This window comes from Poromitra crassiceps (genome assembly GCF_964638095.1).
Source record: "Poromitra crassiceps genome assembly, chromosome: 13".
In the NCBI taxonomy this organism is placed as follows: Eukaryota; Metazoa; Chordata; class Actinopteri; order Beryciformes; family Melamphaidae; genus Poromitra; species Poromitra crassiceps.
The window spans coordinates 31,115,217-31,125,513 of NC_139644.1; the positions used below are offsets into that span (position 1 = coordinate 31,115,217).

At 42.9% G+C, this 10,297-nt stretch overlaps 1 protein-coding gene across 1 annotated transcript; it reads left to right on the forward strand.

Annotated features, from left to right (window-relative positions):
• The first annotated feature begins 5,416 nt into the window (after positions 1-5,416).
• Positions 5,417-9,533, forward strand: LOC310787495 (uncharacterized protein). Its single transcript, XM_083648930.1, has 5 exons — positions 5,417-5,555; positions 5,655-5,727; positions 6,183-6,266; positions 7,128-7,466; positions 7,718-9,533. Exons 1-5 carry the CDS (start codon positions 5,553-5,555, stop codon positions 8,107-8,109), a joined length of 891 nt encoding a protein of 296 aa, XP_083505056.1. The 5' UTR covers positions 5,417-5,552; the 3' UTR covers positions 8,110-9,533.
• The last annotated feature ends 764 nt before the right edge of the window (positions 9,534-10,297 follow it).

Genomic DNA, 10,297 nt, shown 5'->3' on the forward strand with positions numbered 1-10,297 from the left:
TGGCCGGCCACACAGCCAGGCCTGGCTCCAGACCCAAGTTACAGAGGGGGCCTGCCCCTAGCTTGGGGGGGCCAAGCTACCCAAGGGGGGTCCGGGGGGATTCTCCCCCGGAAGAAGATTTTGTACATTTTAAAGTAAAATTCGTCAACCTGGTGCATTTGAGAGCAAAATGAAGAGGCTAAATCTATGAAGAACTACACACATCTCTAATGTGTTGTCACTTTACAAATAATTAGGCCTAAACAATTAATATTAAGTGTATTTACACATTGTGCACAAATTGCATTCATTGTGACAAATTTACAATAGTTAATATCCAGCCAGAATCATTGCAAATGGATGTTAAAAGTAACAGTTAGCAATAGCATTCAGTTAATCAATGCTTAATGACAGCCAGATTCCATGTTAAAGTTTAAAACAGAAAAACGGAAAAACGTTTTTAGCAAAAAAAAAAAAAAAAAAAAAAAAATTTTGAATGGGGGGGCCAGTTTGTTGAATGGGGGGGCCCGGCCCGGTCAGGCCCGCCCCTAACGCCAGGCCTGCACACAGCTATGCCGTTTCACGTGCGATCGGGCTGAAACTTTCAGGGGGTGTAAAGAGCACCCGTGTGGGTGACCTGACGGGGCTGGATTTTTTTATTAGGGCAGATTAATTGCCATCAGTGATGATGTCATCAGTGATGTCATCTTTGTTAGGCTATATAAGTGATGGGAGCATATTATAGATAGAATTGGGAGGAACCAGACGGAGATGATGGCCTCCGCCCCTGGGCTGTACGGATGACCTGACGGAGCCGGATATTTTGGTGATTGCCATAATTACAATGTCATAGAGCAGGCGAGGCCGCGACGCGCAGTGGTCATTGCGATGTCATAGCAAGTGAGCCCACACAGCGGGCGAGCTGCAGGGCGGGTGAGGGAGCAAGTGAGCCCGCACAGCAGTCGAGCTGCGTATGCAAGCTACAGGGCCAGCTCGGCAAGTTGCAGGGCGGACGAGCCTAGGAATCGAGCGCACGTAGCGTGCGAGATGCCTAGTTACTTACAAATGCTTAGTAATGTATGAACAATGCTTTATAAATGATGAATTAAGTATTTACTGATACTAATGCTTAATAGTGTATAGTTATTATAAAGTGTTACCAAAAAGTGCAATAAATCCACAGAAATGGCAGATTATCATGAACAATTGTCCCTCATGATGACATCATAGGTCCATTCGAGTGCCAGCACACATCTTTTGAAACGCAGCACGTGACCTTTAATGACTAACGTGACGAATTTGCAGTAGAAACGGATCAGCCTGTCCGTCATGCCGGAGCGCTTCTTATCAAGCACAGCCTGAAAAACAGATGAAGGAAGTGATTACTTTGGAGTTAATTTAGTCAAAGCCATTATGATGGTTCTGGTCCATCCTATTTGAAGGGAAATGCTGTCATTAGTTTTATCAATGAGGATAGAGATTTGGGTGAGTAGAGGCTGATAAGCTGCCTTTCATACAGCCGGTCAGTTTTAATGCTGCTGCCATTAGATGGACTGCAATTACTGCTCATTCAAAGCCATCTCTCTTTTCCATGCATTTTCTGGCAAGACCCATATTAGCTCTTATTATTATTATGGCTGATTAAAAAGTAGCTTTTACAATAGGAGTCCAAATTACAGACAGAGCTGAACGCTCAAAAAACAAGTCGATAAAGGAGTGCAGGAGTTCAATGAGAAATCAAACATTGATGCAGTCAGTGCATTTAGCCTGAGACCCGCTATTGACATTCAGGAAAATGTGAATGATTATTCTCAACCCCAAGTTTAGAATGAAACTTGTTTGGTGTTGCAGTGTCTGACTTGGCTATGGCTGTCTTGTCGCACAGGCTTTCCTTGTTTAACCAAATTCCCTCATTGTGAAGGAAATACAGTGCAGTGATTTCCTCCAATCAGCATGGGTGAAAGTAGACTGGTCATTCACTCTTCTCTGATTGAAACTTTGCACATTAAATGTACTGGGCGGTACCACAGTATGCATATCTTTTGTTTTTCCTTCACTTTAGTTTTTAATCAACTTTTTACAGCTTCCATGTTTTTCTGAGGCATAAAAAACCTACACTTTATTTTATTTGTATTGCTTTATTAAGAGCAATTATTGCAGTAATAGTTGATCACTGGAAGGTTTTCCACTGTTTGCTCTGTTTGGAGGAGGTTGAATAATTTAGGGAATTAACCAGAGCTAGTTAAGGAAAAACAAAAGGTCTGCATACTGTGGTTGCTCCAGTCAATTTAATGTGTAACGTTTCGATAGATGTTCGTCAGCCATTGTTGCTGCTCTATATTATATTTTCATATATAGTTATATTTTTCTACTCTTTCTAGCTCATGTATTTTTCTATGCATTGATTAAATAAATAAATAAAAACACTGACACTTTATTTTATTTTGGTAACTTTATTGAGAGCAATGCAGTAATTGTAGTTGATCTGTTTGGAGGAGGTGGAATAAGTTAAGGAATTAACCAAAGCAAGAAATACTGTTCATCCATGTGTATCCTGAGCTAGTGTTAGGGTTTACAATCAGGGGTGTAGTGCTGTGGGAGCGCCGGGGGTTTGTTTTTACAATAGTAAAATAGTGGGGGTGTTGTTCCTCATATAGGTGCACATCCCCAGTTCTCCAGATAGCACTACACACCTGTTTACAATAACAAAAACAACATATCGAGTTTTTTTTTATTGTAAATAAAAAAGTGAATGATTCATGCTTTTCATGTCATTTGTTTTTCTTTCTTATTTGAAAGTTACATTATTTATGTGTATGCTCCAAATTCTCTTATTTCACTCAATGAGACCCTAAAACTCAAGGACATTCAAACATACAAATTAGCCTCACATATATTGCAGCTGCAGATCAATGATAGGCTCTCTGAATGTTATTCCTGAAGCTTGTATCTTTAACAGCATTTTTTTTAATGACCTTTGTGCCCTGGCTACCCACCCCCCCCCCCCCCCCCCCCCCCCTCTTGTTTTTTTGCGACACCGAAGGCCAGATGTCCTTGCCCATAAAATGAGAAAATTCCCACCCTGCTGCGGATGTTATGGCGTTAGGTCAACATAAGCGACAGTAGAAATGGCTTCTAAATTGTTCCAGTGCAGTTTTAGACCTGAGGGCCTTATCTTGGTACAGGCGATATCCCCTATTTGCGCTTGCGCACATGTTTGCGCGTGCCTTAAGGCAGGCAAGGGGTAGTAGGATATAGTACCTGCAAGAAATTCAACCCACTTTCACCCCGGCCAATCAGCATGCTGCCAGATGAATGTCCACCTTCTTTGTTTTTCTCTCTGTGTGCCTCAACAAAAACTAAACAATAGCAACTGTTTCATCTAGAACGGCACAAACTCAATCCAACTGTAATGTGTTGGTGTCACAAAGAGGACTGCTCATGGCTCTCAGAGGAAAGTGTAAAGCGAGAAAATCAGATGGAAGCAGCAACACTGGTCTTCAAAACACTTCAGTTGTTTATCTAACCTCTGGGACTGCTCTTATTTTAAATGCAGGGAGAAACAGAATTGGTTAGTGTGTTTATATTGGAAAGATTGCTCTCAGCAGTAAAAGAGACATGAGGATGTGTGCTTGGCCAAGGGAGATTATTGTTTTGGTAGAGATGAACAAAACTGGTTCAATCTGGAATAGTCATGAACTAATTGACAATATAACATAGCTTTTCACAAGTTATTAATTACTCACATACATTCAAGAAACAATGAATAGTCTGTATTTTATAGATTAGGAAAAAACTTATCTTAACAGTATACCAGAACAAAATATAAACTAAAAGCTTGAGCAAAGAAAACCGTTTCAATTATATGATTTTGAGCTAAACTGTAAAAAGAAGATGAAAGGATTAGACTATGAGCATCAAAGTGTTTTCCTTTAGACAAGATGAAACAAGTTCAGGGTTTAGGTTTTGGGTATTGTTTAGGTGTAAACAAGAGAGGATTGATATCAGGTAACAAGCTGCACTCTACTCGCTGACTCTTCACCTTGAGCATTGTTCATCACCAGTCATTCCTGGGGGATGGAAGGATGGAAAACGCAGATAAAGAGCATACTAATAAAGTAATTATCCCTCTCCATCACCACCATCAGCCCTCTAAAAACCTCCAACAACAACAGGTGTGGGGAGAGGATGGAGAGGGTGAGTGGCTTATGCCAGTGAAAAACAAGAGGATGAAGAAAAGAAAGAAGATTTTGGGCTACCACTGCATTCCTTTTGCTGGCCCGGACTTGCACTGCCCCGCCCAAAACAACACATTCACCACTCACTGCCTGCTCAGCTATGTGACGCAGCACTATAGGGTCGATCTCCAGGTTATATGGGGACACAGAAACAGAGGGGGAAAATAATAATAATAAGAAATAAGGACTAATCCTCACTCATAATTACTGTACGGACGTTTAAAGGTATACTATGCAACTATTTCATTTAAAAAATCCTGATAGAAAAGTTTCCCCTCTAAACCCCCCCCCCCCCCCCTCTAAATTTTAACCCATTAAATAATGTCTTGGAGTATATTTCAGAAGAGAGAGAAGGGGGTGATGACTTGAGTGTGTGTGTGTGTGTGTGTGTGTGTGTGTGTGTGTGTGTGTGTGCGCGCGCGTGCGTGCGTGCGTGCGTGCGTGCGTGCGTGTGCGCTCACGCACACACACACACACACGCACACACACACACACACACACACACAGTTTGACCCCAGCTCAGGACCATCTGCAAGACATGCCAGAGACCTTTGTGTTAACACACAGACATGGCCTGAGTGGGCTAATGTCGTGCCTGCACATGTTCAGGTGTAAACCTGATGCTACAGCAGGCGTGTCCAAAGTCTGAACTGGGGGCCAGATGCAGACCTTTGACCAATCTTAAGTGGCCCTCAGCTTGTCTCTCAAAATATACTATATGTGTTATTGGTTAATCAAGCAAGTTCACTTTGTGTTTTTTCAGTTCATTTAACGATGAGAGCACTATCATACAGTTTGTAGACAAGCACAAAGTAGGAACAACACAGGCAGAACTAATGTTTTCAGATGGTAAACAAAATCCTTAGAGTGCAATTGTATTGTATGTGATTTTAATTTTAATTTGTATAACCCATATGATACAAGAAGCAGCTGGCCGGCCCCCTGGTAATTTCACAATATCTAATCTGGCCCCATTCAAAAAAGTTTGGACATCCCTGTGCTACAGCTATTCAACATGATGAGGAAGAGTCTGTCCCACACATAAGCCCCTCCTCCTTGTCGCACATGGCACAAGTTAGCCTTTCTGTAAGAAAGCCATGCCCCAAACTCATTTGATTGGTCGCCGCAACTAGTAGAGTAAAGAACAAGGAAAGAAAATGTGGTTTAGATTAGGGTTACGGGCGTGTGAAAAGAGTGCAGCTCAGGGTGCGCTCAGTCCTGTGCCTTTTTGTTTAGAAGGAAGCAGACAACTTTCTCTGATGTTCATTCTATTGGAGAAGGCCTTGACTGGATGAAATAAGCACATTTAGCAGATAGTCTATTCAGAGGAACATCATGGTAATTATAAACAAACTTGTTATGCTTCATGTTGTGTTCATTCACTTCTCTGTTTTGATTTGATTTGGTTCATCTAATCTGAAAAATATTGATTTAAAGTTTAAGGGATTGAGCTTCACAAGGACATACTGGGTTTCCATCGTCTGGTTCACTTCAGTCGTCGGCAGCGACGGTGAGTGTTTTTCTTCAGCCGTATGACACACAAAAAATTGGTAACATTTTACAATAAGAGTTAGAGTTAGGCGGCGTTAAGGTTAGTTAATGTTTAATAAGCATTAGTGAATGCTTAATGTAGTAAGCATTAGTTAATTCTTATTAAGTATTAGTGTTAATGACCCTTACCGTGTTACCGAAATGTTTGGCATGATTTAAGAGTTTGTCAGAAATTCTTACATCAAAATGTGGATTTAAAAAAAGTTATTCAGGAGGGAGGAAGTCAAGTTGTGTCTTGCCCTCTGTAAGAGAATAAACGTGCAAACAGTAGGCTAGAACAGACATGAAAACAGATTCATGAGAAGATGGGTGTGTGCTGAATGTTGCTCTAAAAGAAATGAGTTTGAGGATTAATTAATCAGACTGTATGGCCTCTCTCTCTCTCTCTCTCTCTCTCTCTCTCTCTCAATACAGACATCCATCTCTCCAATGTAACCAGAGGCCTGAAGCTGGAGACCACCCCTCAGATTGCTTTTCATCAGCCGATTGAAAGAAAAGGTTGGTAACACTTTACAATAAGTGTAATTAATTAAGGGTTACAGGCAATGTACACCAGATAGGCCTACGTTACGGCTGCGTTGCAGATCCGGCAAAACTGACGGATCGACTCTCGCCCATGTTAATAGATGGGCGATACATGCGGTACGGAAACAATTATGCACAGGTCTGTTCTATTTTTGTCGGATCCCGCATACGTCTGACAGATTACATGAGTGTGGGTCTGTTCGCAGTCGTACCAGGAGCCGTACCGCATCTGTTCCGGAGGCAGTGTACATTAGTCCTAAAATGCTTCATGTAATAGTTTATGGTTAGTTAATGGTAGGGTGAGGGTTAAAGTTACTAAACATTAAAGGGTTAGTTCACGTTTAATACGCATTAGTTAATGCTTAATGCTAAGCATTAGTTAATGCTTATTAAGCATTACTGTACCTAAGTATTAATGAATGACCCTTATTGTACAGTGTTACTGAAATGTTTGGCATGCTTTGTTTTTAGTTTAGTTTTTTCGAGGACTAACCCTTTGACTTTTTGTGTGTTGATATTCTTTAAGAAAGGATGAAGCTCATCAAAATGTGCATTTTAAAAAGTTATTCAGGAGGGAGGAACTCAAGTTGTGTCTTGCCCTCTGTAAGAGAAGAAATATGCAAACAGTAGGCTAGAACAGACATGAAAACAGATTCATGAGAATTCATCAGACTGTGTGTGTGTGTGTGTGTGTGTGTGTGTGTGTGTGTGTGTGTGTGTGTGTGTGTGTGTGTGTGTGTGTGTGTGTGTGTGTGTGTGTGTGTGTGTGTGTGTGTGTGTGTGTGTGTGTGTGTGTGTCTCTCTCTCTCTCTATCTCTATCTCTCTCAATACAGTCATCGAACGCTCCAGAGCACTCAGAGACCTTGAGCTGGAGACCAGGCCTCAGGTAGCGGCACAGTGTGGTAAGAACGTGACTCTGGAATGTGATGCCAGCTCATCATTCGCATTCGAGATCAAGAGATTTTTCTGGATGACGTCTAAAGGATTAAACCTCTGTGAAGATGGCAAACTTGGCAAATATTTGTGTGAACGCAAAGCAGAACCTCTTAACAACAAGCACAGGCTCACTCTGACGCTCACCAACATGATGCCAGCCAACCGGGGAAAATACTTCTGCAAACTGTACTCCAATGTCAAAGAACGCTACAAAGAAAGCATTGTGACACTCGAAGGTGAGTTGACTGACCTTGGTTTTATTTTTATATATCGGGGGGAAATCTGCCAGTGGGCAGTTCGCAGATTGTTTCCACATAATTTGGAGCGAAAAGAAAATATGATTTCACTTTTTTTTGTAAACTTACATTGCACACCTACAGAATCAGGAAACTGAACATATAAAACATGCAGTGAATATAAAATCAGTGAAAATGTCTGATAGCACTTTTCTTGACAGTCATCATTCTAAAACTGTCCCTCTTTACAGAATGCTCTGGAAGTTTTGACTCCTCCAGCAATCAGTCTCATGTTTGGTGTCAGTTCCATGGAGTTTACCCCGAAGGGACGATCCACTGGGAGCAGGGAAGCTCCAACCTAACAGACTCAGCCACCACACAGACGGAACAGGACCAACATGGACTGTACAATGTGAAGAGCACCCTAAATATCAAGTCTGGAAATATGAGCCAGCCTTACACCTGCTCGCTGTGGATACCTGCTACCATGAAGTACTCCAGTCACAAGGTATATGTTACGAAGGCGCAAGTCCTCCAAACACCACACCAACCAACAACAACAACACCATCATCAGGAAGCAGCATCAGACTGCAGTGGATCTGTATCCTGGTGGCAACCCTCATGGCAAAATGCATCATGTAAAAGGAACTGCACAAACCACGCAGATACCAGGCATGAAGAAAAGTTCTAATACTGTATGATCAATTAACAACGAAACACTGGATTATTTGGATTTGGTATACTGGAACTTTTGTTTCCAATCATTTAAATTCCAACTGCTATTTGGAAATGTTGTACTGCCATCAAGTGGGAAAGTTTGATTTTAAAGCAGAGTTCCCGACGGGCTCGGGCTGACAATTTATGCTAATGGATCGGGCCGGGTCAAGCTCGGGCTCAGCAAAAAAAAAAAAAAAAAGGCATTTACAGTAGGCCAGGTTGATACTCTCTCGTTATTCTTTCTCACTCTCTTCCATACTTACACCTCCACATATGCACACGCACACTTAAGAGTTCAGTTTCAGCCCAAGCCCGACGGAACCCGACCCAGTCCGATGGGGTCGAGTCGGTTCGGGCTGACAATTTATGCTAATTGTTGGGGTGGGGTCGGGCTCGGTGGGTGATGGGTCGGGTTTGAATTTTCAGGCCCGTTGAGAACTCTATTTTAAAGATGCACTGAAATGTCTTTGCAAAGCCCTATGACAAGAATAAGCAACTGTGATGGAAGGTGGAGACTGGAGCAGCTGATTTGATTGATTAGCACTTGAAGCAGAGAGAAAGTGGTCAGTGAGATCTGCTGTAGTGTTTGATTGGGATGAAAAGCAGACTCCGCCCCTCGTGGCACAAGGTTTCAGAGCCCTGGTGCAGGTCTGTGCATCTTTGGAATCAGACTTGCCCACTTGATGGCAGCACAGCACCTCTCTAATAAGATTAAATATTAAACCGGACGGACAAACCCCGTCTTTATTTGTCACAAACACCTTTTGGCATGCACACATGTGCATGGCAGCCAGTACACACACGCACATGTTTTGGAGGTGCCGTGAAATTTGTCCTCCGCCTTTGACCCATCCTGGCTCGTCCTCCACCATGGTTCAGGCCAGGAGCGGTGGGCAGCTGCAGTGAAGCACCCGGGGACCAACTTCTTCCAACCGCCGTTGGTCAGACGACGATCTTCTGCATGTTTTTAGTTGGGGGTTATGGAGGAACCCCCGGGAGCACAGGGAGAACATGCAAACTCCACAAAGGCCCTTTCGACGAGATAGTCCACCTGGGCAGTGGGCACTGAGGACATGGGGGGAACATTACCCCGCTCGCCGGACGCTTCTGGCTCATACTGAGCGCATTAGTGCCCGGCGAATGCAACGCATTTCACATTTTAGATTTTGCCATTTTCACGTCTGGGTCTAAAATGCCTGCTCCTACCTGAGTCTTCACGTGAAGTGAAGACGCTATCCGATGTCCAACATCCTCTTCTTTTAATAACACCTAGTTGTTGCATCCAAAATGTTGCATAAAATCCACTTTATATATATATCTGGAGCAACCCGGAACAACGACTCACTGTTTACTCAACAATGCCCCCCACACTTCCGAAATGGTATTGCACCTCCCATTTCTGCATTTGTGCAGAAACGGAGGTGCAATACCATTGCGGAAGTGTGGGGGGCATTAGTGAGTAAACAGTGAGTTGTTGTTCCGAGTTGCTTCAGATCAGAGAAGAAGAAGGAGCGGTGCTGCAAATCCATGGTTTTCGGTTTTTGAGCGACAGAAAAGTGGATTTTATGCAACATTTTGGATGCAACAACTAGGTGTTATTGAAAGAAGAGGATGTTGGACATCGGATAGCGTCTTCACTTCACGTGAAGACTCAGGTAGGAGCAGGCATTTTAGACCCAGACGTGAAAATGGCAAAATCTAAAATGTGAAATGCATTGCATTCGCCGGGCGCTAATGCGCTCAGTATGAGCCAGAAGCGTCCGGCGAGCGGGGTAAGGGGGAACACATGCCCTCAGCGCACCAGGCGGGAATCGAACCGAGGACCTTCTAGCTGTGAGGTGACAGGGCTACCACTGCCCCACCATGCCCCCCAGTCTGACAGAGATACAGTCTGACAGCGTATGTGCTTCACTCAGAGAAAGAGACGAGCACGGCACTATTCCAGCATTATCATCCAGAACTAATGAGAATAAACAGAGACTGATACTACTGTCACATTGTATATTTTTCACTTTGACTATAGGCTACATTTGTTGAATGTAATGTTTTAAAAACAGAAAGGAAAAAAATTGCTTGTGTTCATTCAGTATTGTATCGTCGGTGAATCGCTGTG